General features: G+C 37.9%; 1 protein-coding gene across 1 annotated transcript in view; it reads left to right on the top strand.

Moving 5' to 3' along the window:
* Positions 1-19,257, top strand: part of sf1 (splicing factor 1) — a 33,438-nt gene extending 14,181 nt beyond the window's left edge. Inside the window, exons 6-12 of the mRNA XM_039769187.1 lie at positions 1,010-1,193; positions 10,993-11,108; positions 11,424-11,531; positions 11,813-12,002; positions 13,731-13,947; positions 16,167-16,334; positions 17,563-19,257. Coding sequence (XP_039625121.1) covers positions 1,010-1,193; positions 10,993-11,108; positions 11,424-11,531; positions 11,813-12,002; positions 13,731-13,947; positions 16,167-16,334; positions 17,563-17,909 — 1,330 coding nt within the window. The 3' untranslated portion in view covers positions 17,910-19,257. The remainder of the gene's footprint in view (positions 1-1,009; positions 1,194-10,992; positions 11,109-11,423; positions 11,532-11,812; positions 12,003-13,730; positions 13,948-16,166; positions 16,335-17,562) is intronic.
* The last annotated feature ends 754 nt before the right edge of the window (positions 19,258-20,011 follow it).

Below are 20,011 nucleotides of genomic sequence, written 5' to 3'. Positions count from 1 at the left end.
CAGTAGGTTTTTTTTTGTATTTTTTTTAATACCTATTTATCCCCCTGATGACTACATTTTATTGGGTGTTTTTTGCACCGTGAACCGTTTAATCAGAATGGAATAAATTTCTTCTATAGCGTGATTCTGTAGTTTGTGAAATGTTAAAAGTGTGATGCATTCTTTGTTCCCCAGTACCAGGATCATCCATCAGCATGCATTTCTATTAGCAGTCTTTACGCAGTCATCTGTAATATAAATTTTAATGGTTCAGTAGCAGAATGAAGTAGAATTAGGGTTGAGAATGACTTTAATTTATATGATCAGAAAATGTGGGTAAAATTTGCATAAACATTTAAATTATACACCAAGTTCCACATAAATGTTTTATTTATAAAAAGCTCTCCAAGAACCACATTATTTTCATATAACCACCTTTGCTTGATTTCTTGGCAGCAAAAGAAAACCTTTGCAGTTATGTACATAATGTGTGTGTGTGTATATTTATTATTATATATATTCTATTTAGCTACACATTTTTATGAAGCTGTTAGTTAAGGTGCAAAGAACTGTGCTTAAACTAATGTCCATAGGTATTTTAACAATGTATTGAAAAGTGTCAGATGTACATAACTGCAGAAGGGAGGGCAGTTTAAGATTCTTTAGTGTCAGTTTATTTTATAGACTTAAATGAAGCAGTAACCAAAATGTATCTTGCTTATTCAAATGCACATTTAACTTTTTGAATCACTCTTTCAATATAATCTTTTTACAAATGCTGTAACTTGTTGCATAGTGCTGTTTTCCTGAAGGCTTTACTGTTTTAAGTATTGGTTTTTCAGGCTTTAAATATACATGATTTAATGAGCTTTTCACAAACTTGTTGAATGGAGTGTCCTTTTGTATCCATAACAAATCAGTAAAATGTTAACAAATAATACATTTTAACGGGACACTGTATAGTTTTTGTAATTTTCTGAACTGTACTGTAATTATCAAATTTTCAGTGCTTTGGTTTTTTTTTTGGCAGAGGAAACACCCTGAAAAACATTGAGAAAGAGTGTAGTGCTAAAATTATGATACGGGGGAAAGGTTCTGTGAAGGAGGGCAAAGTAGGCCGGAAGGATGGGCAAATGCTACCTGGGGAAGATGAGCCACTCCATGCACTTGTAACTGCAAACACCATGGAGAATGTGAAGAAAGCTGTTGAGCAGGTGAGCATACTTTTTCTTATTAAAATCTTTCATCTGAGTCACCTGCACTCTAGAATCTAATGAAAGCCTTATATGCTTGGTCCTAGGCATCTCAACTTTTATCCATGCTGGTACCCCAAAAGCATCTGTTTGCTATGTTGTATAATTGTGCAATACCCAGACTGTATTTTCAAAATGCAATGTAGTTCACATTGGTGAAAACTGCATTAGCTGTAATATTTGAATATATTTGTTTTCTTTCTTTTGATGCTTAATTTAGTTCGTGTGTCAGTTTTTTTTATTTTAAGAAAAAATTAAGGTAGTAAATTATTTTTGAGACAGTTTTTGACCGTGCTGTCTGAAATCCAGGGGCATTTTTCAAAATGTGTAATATAACTTTTTAACTTGCAGAAAAGTGAGAAAGTGAGAGTGACTGTTAAGACTCAATAGCAGAAAACTGCAAATTAAACTGTACATATTCAGTTTTATTTTTTTTAAGTAGTCTCAACCTTTGGCCCATTTAAATAAGTGAAAAACAGAACCTGTCAAATTTTCCTAACCTTCCAAAGTTTCTGGCTTGAAAGTAGTGGAAAAATTGTTTTGAAGAGAAGTTATATATGATGTAGGGGTGGGCGGTATGACCAAAATTCTATGACGGTATTTTTCTAAATTATACCGGTTTCACGGTTTTTGACTATTTTTATCCCATGCATGAGTGGATATTGATCTAATTTTTTTAACTGCAATTATTGCAGTAGACTGGCTAAGAATAACCTATTCCACTGTCACATGAGCATTGTACAAAAAGAAAGCATTTTAATGTGCGCACAAGTATTAATACAGGTTTGCATGGCCCCATAAAGTGATAGTTTTCTAGGGGGTGGCACTAATGAAGAGAAGGAATCACATTGCATGACAGTTGCAGTCAAAATATAGAACCTTTTTATTTAACAAATTTTGGAAAAACTTCAACTATAATTTTGACAACGTATTTTCAACCATCCAAAGAGGCATTTAGATTTAGTAAAATATCCAGAGGTGCTTGTCAAAAGTTGTATTGCACTGAACATGTCTTAGAAAATGAATAAATAATAAATATTTTTTGTAAACCAAATACACTTTCTGTTAATGTTAACAATCTCTGTCCACTGACACGTTAAAGTGACTTTTTAAACAACTTTACTATCATTAAACTGCATAATATTTAAACAATATATTTATAATAACAATAAAATAGTATTATTACTGATAGTTACACTATTATGTCAAGACTTAAAGCCCAGGTGTATTACAGAGTATTCACCAAATTAAAATAAAATAAAACAAGTGCAACTTGGTAATGACATCTTTACCAACTGAACCATCATTTATGCAAACTGCATTAATATGGACCTTGCTTCAAGCTAAGCTATATACAGTAGAGTCTCGCTTATCCGACATAAATGGGCCAGCAGAACATCGGATAAGCGAAAATGTTGGATAATGGCAGGTGTTAAGAAAAAGCCTATTAAACGTCAGACTGTTATAATTTTACACATTACAAACCTAATAATGTTTTACAACAATTTTACAACAAAACAATAAATTAACTGAAAAAATGAACTTACAGTTACAGAATCGTCTGAAGTTAAATACAGTATATACTAAACTTAAAGTTCAGTCCTGTGATTTAAATACATTTTTGATCGTAGTCTGCTTTCCTGACGGGTGCCGTTTCTTCACTGTCAAGTTTCGTCATCGTGTAGCATCATTATGTTGATTCCTGTAGCTTCTGGTTGCTCAGTGTAATTTAATTGCAGTTTCTAGAGCCTTAACTCAGCCACTCATATAGTCAACATCCGTATGAGCGTATACTGTTTACTACAGCATTGTGACTGCGTGTGTGTGTTTGTGCTGAGACGTGCAAATCCCCTCCATGCACCCAAAAACTTGAAGCGGAGTCTCAGTACTTTTAGCAACACCAGCTTTATTAAGCTTGAAACAGCAACAGCGCGGTTATTTATAGCGGGATCTGCCATTCTCCTATACACAGACAAGGCACTCGGGCAGGGTCGGTGGGGGGGAAAAAGTAATACTGTGCCCTGCACATTTATAATGTGCCTTGTATCACCAATCGACGGCAGGTGCTTATAGCATGTCCGCAATATTTTCGGATTGGCTTTTATGGCGAACTGCTACAGCGCTAGGAGACGCAATTCCTTTGGGACTCTGTTCCGCGTGTTGTCCCGTTGGGTGGAATCCCACAAGAGTTTAGAAACTTACACCAGCCATGATTCTTTTCAAAGGTAAAGTGCAGGTTAATTTGCTTTATGTATTTTTACTTTATATTTTGTATTAATCATTTTATATGAATAGTTTTGGGTTGTGGAACGAATCATCTGAGTTTCCATTATTTCTTATGGGGAAATTCGAATTGATATACTGTACGAGTGCTTTAGACTGCATGCACATTTCCAGAACAAATTATGCTCACAAACTGAGATTTCATTGTAATTAGCTGCGGTAGTCGGGAGCAACAAAAAATAGACTATGCTCACACTCGCAACTTGCAGTTCTTGTTGCCAGTTGATGTGTTTTTTTTTTGCGGTGGAACATCGGATAATGCAGAATGTTGGATAAGCGAGACTCTACTGTACATAAATAATAAAACTGCAACATGCATTTATAATGCTATTTATGGTATAGCCGTACGGAATCGTATTAGGGCCATGGTGAAGAAGAAAAAATACAATAATTTTGAGCGTTGCATGGTTGTTGGTGCCAGATGAGCCAGTCTGAGTATTTCACAATCTGCTCAGTTACTGGGATTTTCACGCACAACCATTTCTAGGGTTTACAAAGAATGGTGTGAAAAGGGAAAAACATCCAGTATGCGGCAGTCCTGTGGGCGAAAATGCCTTGTTGATGATAGAGGTCAGAGGAGAATGGGCAGACTGATTCAAGCTGATAGAAGAGCAACTTTGAATGAAATTACCACTCGTTACAACCGAGGTATGCAGCCACAACACGCACAACCTTGAGGCGGATGGGCTACAACAGCAGAAGACCCCACCGGGTACCACTCATCTCCACTACAAATAGGAAAAAGAGGCTACAATTTGCACAAGCTCACCAAAATTGGACAGTTGAAGACTGGAAAAATGTTGCCTGGTCTGATGAGTCTCGATTTCTGTTGAGACGTTCAAATGGTAGAGTCAGAATTTGGCGTAAACAGAATGAGAACATGGATCCATCATGCCTTGCTACCACTGTGCAGGCTGGTGGTGGTGGTGTAATGGTGTGGGGGATGTTTTCTTGGCACACTTTAGGCCCCTTAGTGCCAATTGGGCATCGTTTTAATGCCACGGGCTACCTGAGCATTGTTTCTGACCATGTCCATCCCTTCATAACCACCATGTACCCATCCTCTGATGGCTACTTCCAGCAGGATAATACACCATGTCACAAAGCTTGAATCATTTCAAATTGGTTTCTTGAACATGACAATGAGTTCACTGTACTAAAATGGCCCCCACAGTCACCAGATCTCAAACCAATAGAGCATCTTTGGGATGTGGTGGAACGGGAGCTTCGTGCCCTGGATGTGCATCCCACAAATCTCCAACTGCAAGATGCTATCCTATCAATATGGGCCAACATTTCTAAATGCTTTCAGCACCTTGTTGAATCAATGCCACGCAGAATTAAGGCAGTTCTGAAGGCATAAGGGGGTCAAACACCGTATTAGTATGGTGTTCCTAATAATCCTTTAGGTGAGTGTGTGTGTATATATATATACATACATACATACATACATACATACAGTGGTGTGAAAAACTATTTGCCCCCTTCCTGATTTCTTATTCTTTTGCATGTTTGTCACACAAAATGTTTCTGATCATCAAACACATTTAACCATTAGTCAAATATAACACAAGTAAACACAAAATGCGGTTTTTAAATGGTGGTTTTTATTATTTAGGGAGGAAAAAAAAAATCTAAACCTACATGGCCCTGTGTGAAAAAGTAATTGCCCCCTGAACCTAATAACTGGTTGGGCCACCCTTCGCAGCAAAAACTGCAATCAAGCGTTTGCAATAACTTGCGGTGAGTCTTTTACAGCGCTCTGGAGGAATTTTGGCCCACTCATCTTTGCAAAATTGTTGTAATTCAGCTTTATTTGAGGGTTTTCTAGCATGAACCGCCTTTTTAAGGTCATGCCATAGCATCAATTGGATTCAGGTCAGGACTTTGACTAGGCCACTCCAAAGTCTTCATTTTGTTTTTCTTCAGCCATTCAGAGGTGGATTTGCTGGAGTGTTTTGGGCCATTTTCCTGTTGCAGCACCCAAGATCGCTTCAGCTTGAGTTGACGAACAGATGGCCGGACGTTCTCCTTCAGGATTTTTTGGTAGACAGTAGAATTCATGGTTCCATCTATCACAGCAAGCCTTCCAGGTCCTGAAGCAGCAAAACAACCCCAGATCATCACACTACCACCACCACCATATTTTAAAGTTCAACTTTTGTCTCATCAGTCCACAAGGTATTTTCCCAAAAGTCTTGGCAATCATTGAGATGTTTCTTAGCAAAATTGAGACAAGCCCTAATGTTCTTTTTGCTTAACAGTGGTTTGCGTCTTAGAAATCTGCCATGCAGGCAAGGCAGTTTTTGCCCAGTCTCTTTCTTATGGTGGAGTCGTGAACACTGACTTTGTTGAGGCAAGTGAGGCCTGCAGTTCTTTAGACGTTGTCCTGGGGTCTTTTGTGACCTCTCGGATGAGTCGTCTCTGCGCTCTTGGGGTAATTTTGGTCGGCCGGCCACTCCTGGGAAGATTCACCCCTGTTCCATGTTTTTGCCATTTGTGGATAATGGCTCTCACTGTGGTTTGCTGGACTCCCAAAGCTTTAGAAATGGCTTTATAACCTTTACCAGACTGATGGATCTCAGTTACTTCTGTTCTCATTTGTTCCTGAATTTCTTTGGATCTTGGCATGATGTCTAGCTTTTGAGGTGCTTTTGGTCTACTTCTCTGTGTCAGGCAGCTCCTATTTAAGTGATTTCTTGATTGAAACAGGTTTGGCAGTAATCAGGCCTGGGGGTGGCTTCGGAAATTGAACTCAGGTGTGATACACCACAGTTAGGTTATTTTTTAACAAGGGGGCAATTACTTTTTCAAATAGGGACATGTAGGTTTGGATTTTTTTTCTCCCTAAATAATAAAAACCATCATTTGAAAACTGCATTTTGTGTTATATTTGACTAATGGTTAAATGTGTTTGATGATCAGAAACATTTTATGTGACAAACATGCAAAAGAATAAGAAATCAGGAAGGGGGCAAATAGTTTTTCACACCACTGTATATTTTATATAATATATATAATAGTGCTGCTGGGTCTCCCACCAAACTGATGACCTGACACAAGCAGGTTGATTGCACACTGTTAGGCATAACCCCTTTTTAAAACTTCTTTGTAAGATTTCAAACAGTATGATGCATTGTCTGTAACCACTGCTGAAATGTCATTAAGATTCAGCTGGTTGTTGTGAAGTGCGCTGCCTGTGGAAAAAATGGAAAAGCTGCAGCTCAATGTGCATCATTACATCTGTGGCTTCATCTGCTGCATATCTTAAAATAATTACAAAGTAAAAGCAAACTAATCTGCTAAATCCGGAAATTAAACAGAAAAAAAGAGGGAGTCCCGATTTTAAGGGCTTGTTGCATCTGAGGAGAAGCCTGCTCTTCTGCCTAGGTTTGTAGGTGCTAAGTTTATAATAGAGTGAAATGAGGCCTTGTGTGTCTCGTCACCAGAGGCGTGACCATGCGGTGGCTGGGGTGGGCACTGCCACCCTGCGAAATGCTCTGTCCGTCCAATGAAAACTCCTGGAGAAAAATAACATTTGATTTTCAAAACTGAGTTGATTTCCAATTAGACAGGCACCGTGCTGCTCACATTTCATTTTGCAGCACGTTGAAACTGTTGACCGCATTCTTTAATTAAAACAGCATATACGTACCATTCTTCTTTTATTTTCTGGTTAGTAACACCAAAGGCTATGCATAGGTGGCTTATTAAAAAGCGGACATCTTCAACCACTGTCCCTCCGCAAGTGCTTGCTCCACGGTTGAGCTCGGCACCGCTGCCACCAACACGGAGCACAGAGCACCCATGTCAGGAACTGACACTCCGGAAGATGTAGATAAGCCTACACAATCCTCCAGCTCTGCGCCTATGTCGGGTACTCTAAACCTCTGCCTTCAACAAAATATATTGTCCGGTCTGCCTGACTTAAATATGGATCGCCCATTCCAGCCCACTTTAATTAATTTTTCCAAGCGCGCATTCGGAAAGACACTCAGATGTTTTAGTGCAATTAATGTAACACCGATAGGACACACATGCAGTGTACAGCAGACTCCTGGCAAACGTTTGACGCTTTTGCTGGTAAGGTAAGCTGACAAGTTTTGAATTACTGTTTTCTGTCTGAAACTGCATAGAAACATCACGTAATATGGTTATTAATGTATTTTGATGTTCTGTCATCACTTTTGGTCGGCAGAGATGGATTTTAAATGTGTTTGGTTTAACGGAGATCCAGCCTCATTAGCATATTGTTTGGCTTGCTATAGGAGACTGAGAAAGCGCCTGACGCTGCGTGGGCTGACTGTGCCCCTTACTGCTTGTTTTGTAGAGTAAATGGCAGAATTCCAAATATTGGTGTGTCTGTCTTCCCTTAAAGCATCAGCAGCCATTCTAAAGCCGCTACACATGGCAAAAGTATTGGTGCCGGGCAGAGACGGGTGAAAGCATAGTTCAACTACTGGGTCCAGCCTAGATAGAAAAGAATAGATATTATGTGAAAAGCATTGGAGAAGCCGTTCAGTTCCTTGCAGTCCTCTGCGTGGTCACAATCACATAGGTGGGGAGGAGGGACTTTTCCTTTGTTGTTTGATTACACAATCAACAAAGATGACAGACTTGCAGAAATTGTAAAATACATCCCAGACAACCCAAAATACACATCTAATGTAATTCAAAATGAAATAATTGAGACTCTTGCCAATATTGGTGGTAAAAGATATCAGGACCAAATATGAAAAAGCTGACTCTCCTGGACATTGCATTAAAAGTGATGGTACCAGGGATCGCTGTAACATTGAGAATTTGTCTGTAGTGATTAGATTCATCCAGAACTCCATCCCTGAAGAATACCTGATTGGCTTAATTGAACTGAATTAGCTTCATGCTGAATATATTTGTAACCAAATTGTGTCACATCTATCTGAGCTAGGTTACAGCCCATACAATTTAGTGTGTCAGTGTTTTGATGGTGCTTCTGTCATGTCTGGGGCGAAGCGTGGTGTCCAGGCTTTGTTACAAAACAAAGTTGGTAAGTACATTCCATATGTACACTGCTACAACCACCAGCATCATTTAGCAGTGATACATGCAATGGAATCAGAACTTCTGGCTAAGAAGTTCTTTAACTGGTCAAATTCATTGAACACATTTTGTCACAGACATTTTCACACACATACGGTACACCTACAGTGAAAAGACTTCTAGAAATACGATGGACCAGTCATTATGATGTCACAAAGTCCATTGTCAACAATGAGGAAGCTATAAGGGGGCTTCTCTCAGAGGTAGCAGAGGCTGACACTGCCCCTTTTGACATTTGCATAGAGGCATGTGGTCTTTTGACCCAATTAAAAAAAGCAGAATTTCTTCAATACAGGAAAATTCCTCCGTCATGTGCTTGGTGTGCTGAAACCAGCCAATGCAATTCAGCATTTCTCTCAGTGTGAAAGTAGGCCTACCAATTTGCTCAAAAGGAAATGGAAAGTTAATTCACAGCTTGATAGTAGTGTCGTGTCTACGCTTGGGCATGGTGACTGTAATGAACAAATTGCTCCTTATCAGACTTTTAAAAGAGCTATGTTCAGCATTCTTGATAGAGCTATTGTAGAAATGGAGACAAGATTCTCTCAGAGAAATGTTGAATTATTGGGCCACATAGCTTCTCCTGCCAAAATCAGAATTATTTTTTGATCATTCTCTCCTGAAACCACTTCAGGCACTTGCAGGCACAGAGCAAAACAGCATGAGGTTGCAAAATGAAATTGCTGTGGCAAAAGCAATGTTGATCAATAAACTGCCAGCTGATGCTAATCTCTCTGAAGCACGCAAATGCATTCAGGGTACAAAGAGGCCTTCCCTATGTTGCATTCGCTATATGTCACAGCACTCATCATTGGTGTGTCTTCAGCTGCATGCGAAAGCTCTTTCTCTACTTCGAACTACATTCTCACGTCACTCCGCCGAACAATGTTGTATTCAAGGAAGAGAAATTTAGTCATTCTGGCACTTGAGAAAAACATCACAGAAAATCTAGACATGAATGAATTTCAGAATTTGCAAAGAGTAACTGCAGACTGGTCATGTAGATAATATCCAGGTTAAACACTGGAAACTGATATCCCATAGCTTCCCTAATGACTACAGTGAGCCACGTTTCTGTTCTTGCTCTCATATGTTGTATACATTTGACTTTATTGATATTTACCTTGTAGATGTAGTTCTATATTTGTTCACAAAAAATAATATAGGTTCCATTACCTCTGTTAATTTTATTGAACAATAGGTTATGATTTTATGTCACAATTTTTGCTTTTATATGTTATATAAAACTGTTATTATTTGACCCCCCCTACAAAAATGGGGATGGATGGATATTTTATGCCCATCAACACATGATGTTCTGGTCACACTTCTGCTCATCACCACAAGGCAAAACATTTATTAAATCCAGAAACATCATTGTTAATTTTTAAAATGGTACTATGGCATGCTGGTTAAACCTCCTGAAAAGTTGTCCAGATTAGTAAAACTTAATGTAAAGTGACGGTAAAACCATTTCTACTTCAGATGTTAAAATGTGTTGTTCCTAGGATTATATAGTCTCAGCACATAACTAGTGTTTGGGGGGGTAAATATCAAGCCGATAATGAGAATACAGATTTGCTCCATATAGTAGTATTTAAATGATTAGAGTAGGTCACTTTTTCTTGTTGAGTAACTATGCCGTAGTTAGTTGGTTAGTCCATTTTATAGCTGATGGAGGTAACTTTTTTTTTTATTGCTGTGTGAATATAAACTTGTCAGAAGGAAATTGACAAATTGTGTACTTTTTAGAGATGATGCTGTTTTTACTGTAGCAGCATAGGTGGCATTTGATTTATCTTGAAAATAAATGAGTGGGTAGGTGGAGCCCTTATCAGTGCCTGTTAAATACTGCATATAATTTTACTGACTATGATTTCCCTTTTTGTGATGTTATACAAGGCAACTCTTTGTACTGTCAGAGTAAAAATATGTAATGCCACTCTTTGTGTGTGTCTGTGTTTTTTTTTTTTTTTGTTACCCCCCCATATGGTTATAAATGGTGTCGTTTGAAGTAGTTATTTGAGTGATTTATAATTGAGTGCATTTACTTATGAACTATTAATACTTTTGAATTCAGTTTTCTTTCCCAGCTTATCTGAAACACTCACACCTAGTGCATGTTTTCCAAAGATTTAATGGGTAATCTACTGAAGAGTCAATCTTGTTCTTCTGTCATTGTTCATCATGTAGAACCCTTCCTATCAATATAGATGCATTCCCTTCCAGTGATTTTAATATATAATAGCATGAAGCACTTTATTATTTATCATTGAGAGCAGGTAAGTTAAGTACAGATGAGTGAGGTTTGGTTTTTTTGGATTTGTTTTGTGATGCTTGATAACTGAAAATATTAAAAGGCTTGTATATTGCCTTTTTTTCTGCCCATAACTAGATTCGAAACATTCTGAAGCAGGGGATTGAGACACCAGAGGATCAGAATGACTTAAGAAAAATGCAGCTTCGTGAGCTTGCCCGTCTCAATGGCACATTACGAGAGGATGACAACAGGTAAATGGCAGTTGCAGTGATTCCCACGATTTACACACCATTCACCCCCCAAAAAAAATTCAATTTGAAGTAAACGTATAAGTATAGTTGGACATTTGTTGCAAGTTCTGCAAGCATTGCTTGGAGTAATAATGCTCAGTCGTGAATCTTTAGCCTTTTATAATACAATAAAAAACTTTTTTTTTTTTTTTCTTCAGTGATAGATATTTGTATAGTTCTGTTTTGTACATGATTGATTGGATATACTCCCATGAAGATATTTAATACTTTTGTTGCTTAACGAGTAATGTAGAGTGCAATTCCTTGTTTAAATAGAATTCTAAGACCCTGGCAAAGCTCTGAGCCCCGCAGCATCACAAACACTACAGTCTGTACAAAATGTGGAGGAGCAGGGCACATCTCTTCAGACTGCAAGTTTACCAGGTAAGTTTATTTTAACGACAAGGCACTATTTGCATGTTTACTACAGTGTAATTTCTTTTGCATTGCTGCCTTTATTTAATTCTGATTTAAGAAAAATGTGTCTGCTGGTCAAAACTATAGACAGTCTCTTGCAAGATCAATATTCGTATAAAGATTACAAACCTATTTTCCACTGCTTCACATTATGAACGGCATGCACTTTTGTGTAAAAAGTCAGATAGGTTTTTATTTATGCATGGTGTTTTACTAGCTGTCTTTTTTATGTAACTCTTTTTGAGCAGCTCATTTTCAACCAGACCTGGTGATCCACAGTCTGCCCAAGATAAAGCAAGAATGGATAAAGAATATCTTTCTCTGATGGCTGAACTTGGAGAGGCTCCAGTTCCATCCTCTACTGGAGGTCCCACTAATTCACATCCTCCCCCTAGTGGACCTAGAGGATCTGGACCTGGCAACAACCAAACACCATCGGTAAGAGCAGCAAACAGGTTTAGGAAATACGCTACTTTCAGTATGTAATGGCTAATGTACTAAAGCAGAATGCTCAAGTATACGCATTTTGTGCGATTATGACCTGTTTTTAGCAGCCTAATAAAACGTCTTATGTGGCATTTATAGTTCCCACAAAATATTGGAAGAGCAAGACCAATTTGTTTTTGCTGTGTACCAAATACCTTTTTGTGTGTGAGTTCAAAAGATGAATATGAGAACAGAGGTGAAATGTATGTTCATTTGGGTTAAGATGTGATGATTAACTTAGCTAGTCCAAAACGTTCCATCCATTAACCCCCACCCACACTGTAAAAACCCCCCAAATACAGTCCATTGTTAGGTGGCAGTGTGTTTTGGCTCGTTGTCTTGCTGCATAATAAAGTTCCTCCCTATTAGGGAGAAATGTATCCAAAACTGGCATACAGTACATTTCTGGAGATCTCAGTTCATTCAGCTACTACCATCATACGTTACATCTTCAGTAAAAATGATTAAGCCTGTTCCAGAAGCAGCCATGCAAGCCCAAGCATGACACAACCTCCACCATGCTTCACAGATGACCTTTTATGTTTAGGATCACAAGCAGATCCCTTCTTTCTCCATACTTTCCCATTCCATCTTTGATAGAGGATAATCTTTACCATGTCAGTTCATAAAACTTTGTTCCAGAAGTGTTGTGGCTCATTCTATACTTTTTTTGTGCAATTTTCAATCTGGCTTTCTTGTTTTTTCTGCTGTCGAGTGGTTGACATCTGGCAGTATGTCCTCTATATTGTTGTCTCCTTCAAACAGTGGACTGATATTTAACCCCCTGCTTTTTGGAAGTTGTGTATGATGTTATGTACTGTTTTGGGGGTTTTCTTTACTGATCTCACCAATTGTTGTTTTCCTTGGGCGACCGATTTGATGCCTGTTGCTCAGTACAGCAGTGGTTCCTTCTTTGTTAGGGCATTCCAAATTGTGGTACTGGCTATGCCCAATGTTTTTGAAATACTTCTGATGGATTTTCTTCCTTTTCTCATCATCAGAATGGCATGCCTTTCTCTCATAGACAACTCTCTGGTCTTCATGTTGGTCTACCCTTTTAACTACAAATGCAATCTTCATAGGATAAGCTAAAGCTTAAATTGAGAGTAGATATCCAGGGCTACTTGATGGTTAGACAATAAATCTTATGACATACTTGGTAACAAGAAACTCCTGTCGCTACTCATGTTCCAATACTTTTGCTCATTTAAAAAACTAGATGGTTTAATACAAAATGTGCTAAGTTCTATGTTCAATATATCTAGATGTAGATACCAAGGAGTAAAAGCAAAATCTCTGATCTTCTCATATTCATCTTTTGATCTTGCATACAAATGTAAATTAAATGTCTTCAGTGCACAGAAAAAACAAATTGGCCTTGCTGTTCCAGTACTTTTTGGGAGGGGTCTGTATGCCGTGTTATGTGCAACATTTGCAATAAATAAGACAGATTTTTGTTTTATTTCTTCTGTATTTCTGTTTCCGGTGTTTTGTATTGAGGTAAATTTATAATTTACAATGTACGTATTTATTCAGCATAATTCAGTTCTGTAACATTGGATCCATCAGTTTTTTGTTTTTTTTTGTTGTTAATTCCAAAGAATGTTTCAAGTTAATTTCAAAGGTATACAAATTCTGAGAAATCACCATTTAAATTCTGCATGTCTGTCGCTCTCGTAGAGTCGCCCTCCTTGGATAAGCTCAGGACCATCAGACAGCAGACCTTTCCCAGGAATGCATGGTGGTCCTGGTGGACATCACGGATACCCACCCCCAATGCCTAACATGGGAGGCCCACCCATGCCCCCTAACCCAAATGGACCACCACCACCATGGATGCAGCCACCTCCTCCTCCGATGAACCAGGCTCCAGGTCCCCATGGGCACCCGCATATGAGTGAGTGTTTTCCCAATCCGCAAGTTTTTATCTGTGCTAGGTGGATAAAAAGATAGAGAAAATTGTATATATAGTCATATGAAAAAGTTTGGTAACCCCTCTTAATTCTTTGGATTGTTGTTTATCATTGGCCGAGCTTTCAAAGTAGCAACTTCCTTTTAATATGACATGCCTTATGGAAACAGTAGTATCAGTGACATTAAGTTTATTGGATTAACAAAACGTATGCAATATGCATCATAACAAAATTAGACGGGTGCATAAATTTGGGCACCCTGACAGAGATGTGACATCAATACTTAGTTGAGCCTCCTTTTGCAAATATAACACCCTCTAGATGCCTCCTATAGCCTTTGAGTGTCTGGATTCTGGGTGGAGGTATTTTTGACCATTCTTCCATACAAAATCTCTCCAGTTCAGTTAAATTTGATGGCTGCCGAGCATGGACAGCCTGCTTCAGATCATCCCATAGATTTTGATGATATTCAAGTCAGGGGACTGTGACAGCCATTCCAGAACATTGTACTTCTCCCTCTGCATGAATGCCTTTGTAGATTTCAAACTGTGTTTTGGGTCATTGTCTTGTTGGAATATCCAACCCCTTTGTAACTTTAACTTTGTGACTGTTGCTTGAACATTATCCTGAATTTGTTAATATTGGGTTGAATTCATCCGACCCTCAACTTTAACAAGGGCTTCTAGTCCCTGAACTATCCACACAGCCCCACAGTATGATGGAACCTCCACCAAATTTGACAGTAGGTAGCAAGTGTTTTTCTTGAAATGCAGTGTTCTTCTTCCGCCATGCAAAGTGCTTTTTGTTATGACCAAATAAAATTTTTGTCTCAAAGTCCAAAGCACTTTGTTCCAAAATTAATCTGGCTTGTCTGAATGAGCATTTGCATACAACAAGCAACTCTGTTTGTGGTGTGAGTGCAGAAAGGGCAGCTTTCTCATCACCCTGCCATACAGATGTTCTTTGTGCAAATTTCGCTGAATTGTAGAACAATGTACAGATACACCATCTGCAGCAAGATGTTCTTGCAGGTCTTTGGAGGTGATCTGTGGGTTGTCTCTAATCATTCTCACAATCCTGCGTATATGCCGTATATTTAAACATTTGTTTCATTGCAGACAGTATGAACCCAAGACATTTCATGTTTTCTCTGGTCAGCTTCATTTATTTTAATATACATTCCTGCATTTCGGGCCTGCAATACATTTCAAAAAAAGTTGGGATGGGGTCAAATTAGAGCCAGTAATGAGGTAAAATGTGATTTCAAACAAGTGATGTCACAGGATCAATGTCCATGAAAGGCTGGGTTTTTGAGGAGCAAAGATTGGCAAAGAACCTCCAGTTTGTCAACAAATGTGTGAGAAAATTGATATGTTTTAAAAAATAATGTTCCTGAAAGAGAGATTGGAAGGGATTTGCGTATTTCTACCTCTACAGTGCATAATATTTAAACAATTCAAGGAAACTAGAAGATTTCAGATTTCAGACAGCAAGGGCACAAGCCTCAGCTGGAGGAGGCATGGCAGAGGATCCCCAAATCCAGGTGTGAAAAACTTGTTGCATCTTTCCCAAGACGACTCATGGCTGTGTTAGCTCAAAAGGGTGCTTCTACTAAATACTGAGCAAAGGGTCTGAATACTTAAAACCATGTGATATTTCAGTTTTTCTTTTTTAATAAATCTGCAACAATTTCAAAAAAATTTTTTGTCTGTCAATATGGGGTGCTGTGTGTACATTAATGAGGAAAAAAAATTAATTTAAATGATTTTAGCAAATGGCTGCAATATAGCAGAGTGAAAAATTGAAGGGGGTCTGAATACTTTCTGTACCCACTGTATGTAGAATTTTGAAATTAAAAATATGACTACGATCCTGTACTGTTGAACACCTTAATATTTACCAGAACAGTGGGACAAAACAAGTGGTATCCTCGGTGCCAAAACTTTGTTGTGAGAAGAAATGGTACAAAGTGGTAAATGTTTTTTTGGAATGTGTTGCAGGCCTGAAATGCAGGAATGGATGTATATTAACAATATGAAGTAGACCAGACAAAACATGAAATATCTTGGGATCAAACTATCTGCAATTAAATAAAAGTCAAATTTAACGATCACTTAAGAATTGCATTTTCTGTATCGCCCCAACTTCTGATTTTTGAGATTTTTTTCCAGTGTGTAACTTTTTTTTTTTACATCTAAACTAGGTATGCTTCCACCACCCATGGGGATGATGCCTCCTCCGCCACCTCCACCAAGTAGTCAGCCACCTCCACCTCCGTCTGCACCTCTTCCTCCATGGCAGCAACAGCAAGCTCCACCTCCACCTCCAACCAGCAGCATGACAACCACTACTCAGATGCCCTGGCAACAAAGTAAAAACAAAGTTCCTTCATATACTGAATGGGATATCTTTTCATCTCATTTAAGCTATTTAGTTGTTAAATCTGATCTTTCTAAATCATAATCCATTCTACTAATAGTCTGATAATCACTTAGTATGAAAATCAACTGCTCCTAAACCCAGGTTGTATGCAAACTTTCATATAACCAAAAAAAGTACTGTATCTGGTTTGTAAAGGTGGTCATTTGTGCCTTATGTAATGCACAGTGGCCGCTGCCGTTTTGTTTTCTGTCTGCACTTCAAACTCCAGTCTTGCCTTTCTTGTAGTACGTGAAAAGCAGTGTCTATGCCACTTTTTAATTTTGGCTGAACAACTATGAAGCAGCTGCCGTGGTAGTGTATATCTCTTGCTTTTTTCCACAGAACAGAAAAATGAAAAGTCCAATAGGTACAAGATTAACTGAATTAGTAAGTAAAAGTGAGCACAATTGTGCGTGTGTGTATAAAACACACACACACACACTATATATGAGACCATCGGGAGGTGTGAGATTTGGAAATTTTGCAGTGAAGAAAAATCTAATTTTAGTCGAAGCAAAGCTGCCACTGGACATGCTCGACAATGACTTAAGGCATAACGGTCACTATCTTGCAAAATCCTTCTTAGTATTTTGGCATTGTGCTTTAATAATATTTACAACTACTTTTTAATTGCATTCAGTTTTGGTTGGTATTAATGACTTGTGAAGTGGCTACTCAAAGTTGCAAGACTCTAGTTAGCTGCTATTTTTTTTAATCTGGACACAATATACAGCTGTTTACTATGTTCCACAATTTAAGATGGGTTAAAATTTTAGCATTTGGCAAATGTTTCTTACAGGGAATATAGTCCTCAGACTCAATTGTCTCTTTCTCTTGCTGTCCTGTTCATTTTAGACTATGCATGGTTGCATGTGCTTCTGTCCATGTATTGGTTCAGATTGTATAACTTTGTGGAAAAGAGACCTTTTCTTGTCTTCACTGATAACATAGGACAAAGCATTTTTTTATTCTTTAAGAATTTCAAAGACATTGGAGCTGCTTGAGTATAAAATATTTGCCTGAAATGACAATGCACTTTTTCCTGCTCTGGGCACAGTAAATGTCGATTGTTAACTTTTTATGACCAATACATTTTTATTACTAAAAGTAATAGAAGTTTTATTTATTTTATGATTGTAGTATGTTACAACTTTTTTTTTTTTTGGTTTTAAATTTAGACACAGTCACAACCTCCTCTCCAGGATCTGGTAGTCTTCCCCCTTGGCAGCAACAACAACAGCAACAGACTGCATCAACAGCTAGTAGCACAGCGCAGCCACCACCTCCAATGGGAAATCCGTCTCTGGTGCCTCCTCCACCAGGTGTGCAACCACCATTACCTCCTGGTGCTCCACCACCACCACCTCCTCCTCCACCAGGATCAGCAGGAATGATGTATGCACCTCCACCACCACCTCCACCAATGGATCCTTCCAACTTTGTCACAATGATGGGCATGAGTGTACCAGGGATGCCACCTTTTGGTATGCCCCCTGCTCCACCACCACCTCCACCTCAAAGTTAGAATATTTAATAGAATATACTTTTTAAAACTAGTGCTTCTCATGTACAGTTGTAAGATCCAGTTGTGACTGTGTAATCACTTTCTTTTTCATTATATTTTGTTTCCAAAATCTGGGTTTTTCCAAAGGGCATTTTGTTCAGTTAATGAAAGTGTAAAGAATAGCACTGTAATTGAACTTTTAGGTTATAATTAAGGACTCAAAATCAGCAGTTTGGGAGTAAAACATTTAACCAGCTTAACAGTGAATACTGTATAACCCCTGCTCAATTCCACAAATGTGTAATTAGTAATAGTATTCTAGTCTAACATGTTAAAATTGTTCTGTTTTTGGTGAATGGGGAACAAGAGACTTTACTGAATGTTCCTTCTCCCAGTCATTTTGTTTTGTATTTTGTTTTCCATAAAACAAGTGTTACCTTATGAATACATAGAAACACAATCATAATGGACTTTTTCTGCTTGTTTGAAAATGAATTGGAGTGTACATTGCTTTGTGGGGTGGCTCAAAACACAGTATTCGTAGTGTGTTCCTGGCATTTCTCAAAAAAGCATATCTCTCAAGCTGAGAGCCATATTTCTTTTTAAAATAAATTTGTTCAGATGATTTTATGGTTGGAGATAAACTTTGATTACGTTTGTACAACAGAATACTAAATTGGTACTGAGAAGTGTTATCAACATGTTCAAAAATGTTTGTGGTCTGATTTACAGACTTCAGAATTCACGGCTTCAGTGAATGTCGTCTTTGAAGTCATTTGTGTGTGTAAGTAAAAATACTACAAAAGGATGAATCATACAGACATCAGTTCCATCATTTTGGCTGTATGAATTTCGGTTATGTTTGTGCCTTTGGGCAAACTTTACATATATATTTATAGTGCATTACATATTTGTGGACTTTTTTTATCAATTGTATATACTGTCCCTGAATTATTCTGTAAGTGATTTACACTCGTCCTGTGCCGTGGCACGAGTGCCTGAAGAATTCTGAGAATTATGAACATCTTTTGGTTGAGGAAATCTATTGATTTAGTCTGCATTGTTGTAGTCTAAATGTTAGTTCAGCTAGCTTTATATTCTGCAGTTTCTAGAACAATACTGTCATTTAATCGTCCTAAAACCTGGTTTATTTTGACAGATCTTTGTACAGCTCTTGACAGCATTCCGGTCATAGCATCGGGTACACTTACTTACTGGAAATTGCTTTTTGCTTTGAATTATGGTTAAAGATGTGTTGGCTTTTTTTATTTGATAACTGCCTGTTCTTTGTTAGTTTTTCCTTTTGTCTCGATTCTGTTTTATCATTATGTCCATGAAAAAATAAAGGGGCAAAAAGTTGGCAATGGAATTTTCCCGTCTTACAGCCTTTACTAATTATCATTTGCAAGTCATGTATTTAGCAGGCCTTGATGAAAACATCCTGTAAGTTTATTCTATGGTAGATATCCAGCTTCTTTAAAACATAATGCAAAGACAACTGTGTAAAATGGACAGACAATGCCTTTTTATCTAATCAAGTTAACACAGCATGCACACCGAATTTGGAAATGTTTAATTATTAGATGGGTGATATCAGACTTCCACCAACCTTTAGTAGGAATCCTTTTTTCTTCAATTTTTTTTTTTCCTTTTTTGGATCATGCTAAATGTAATTACATTTTTTGTGATTTTAACTTGTGTTGTCTTTGTCAGTTGGTTACTACTAAATTAAATCGTATGAGTTATTGCTAGAGTGATTGCAGCCGCAGATCATATAAAATGTGGCTAATGTTTGCTTCTGTGTGTACTATGACTCCAGTCAGTCCGAATTTATGATGATGAGATATTTTATTTATATATCACCTTTCCATTGTTCAGGGCACTTATAAACCCCTTACCACCCACCTAAATGCAACAAAGCAAAATGGAGTTTGAGGACAATGGGAGCAATTGCAGAATTGAGGCAAATTGTTCATCACCCTCGATCTTCGAATTTGGCTCACTAGATGTTCACCTTGCTAAGGTTTTTAATGTTAAAGGAATACTTTTGCAATGTCATGTTTTCATATGGAATGGATGCCACGGTGACTGTTCTAAAATGGCAAATGATGTGAAGAATGTGC

This window comes from Polypterus senegalus, chromosome 11 (genome assembly GCF_016835505.1).
Source record: "Polypterus senegalus isolate Bchr_013 chromosome 11, ASM1683550v1, whole genome shotgun sequence".
Taxonomy (NCBI): Eukaryota; Metazoa; Chordata; class Cladistia; order Polypteriformes; family Polypteridae; genus Polypterus; species Polypterus senegalus.
Note: the sequence above shows the minus strand (reverse complement) of the source record. Positions and strands in the feature narration are given on the sequence as shown.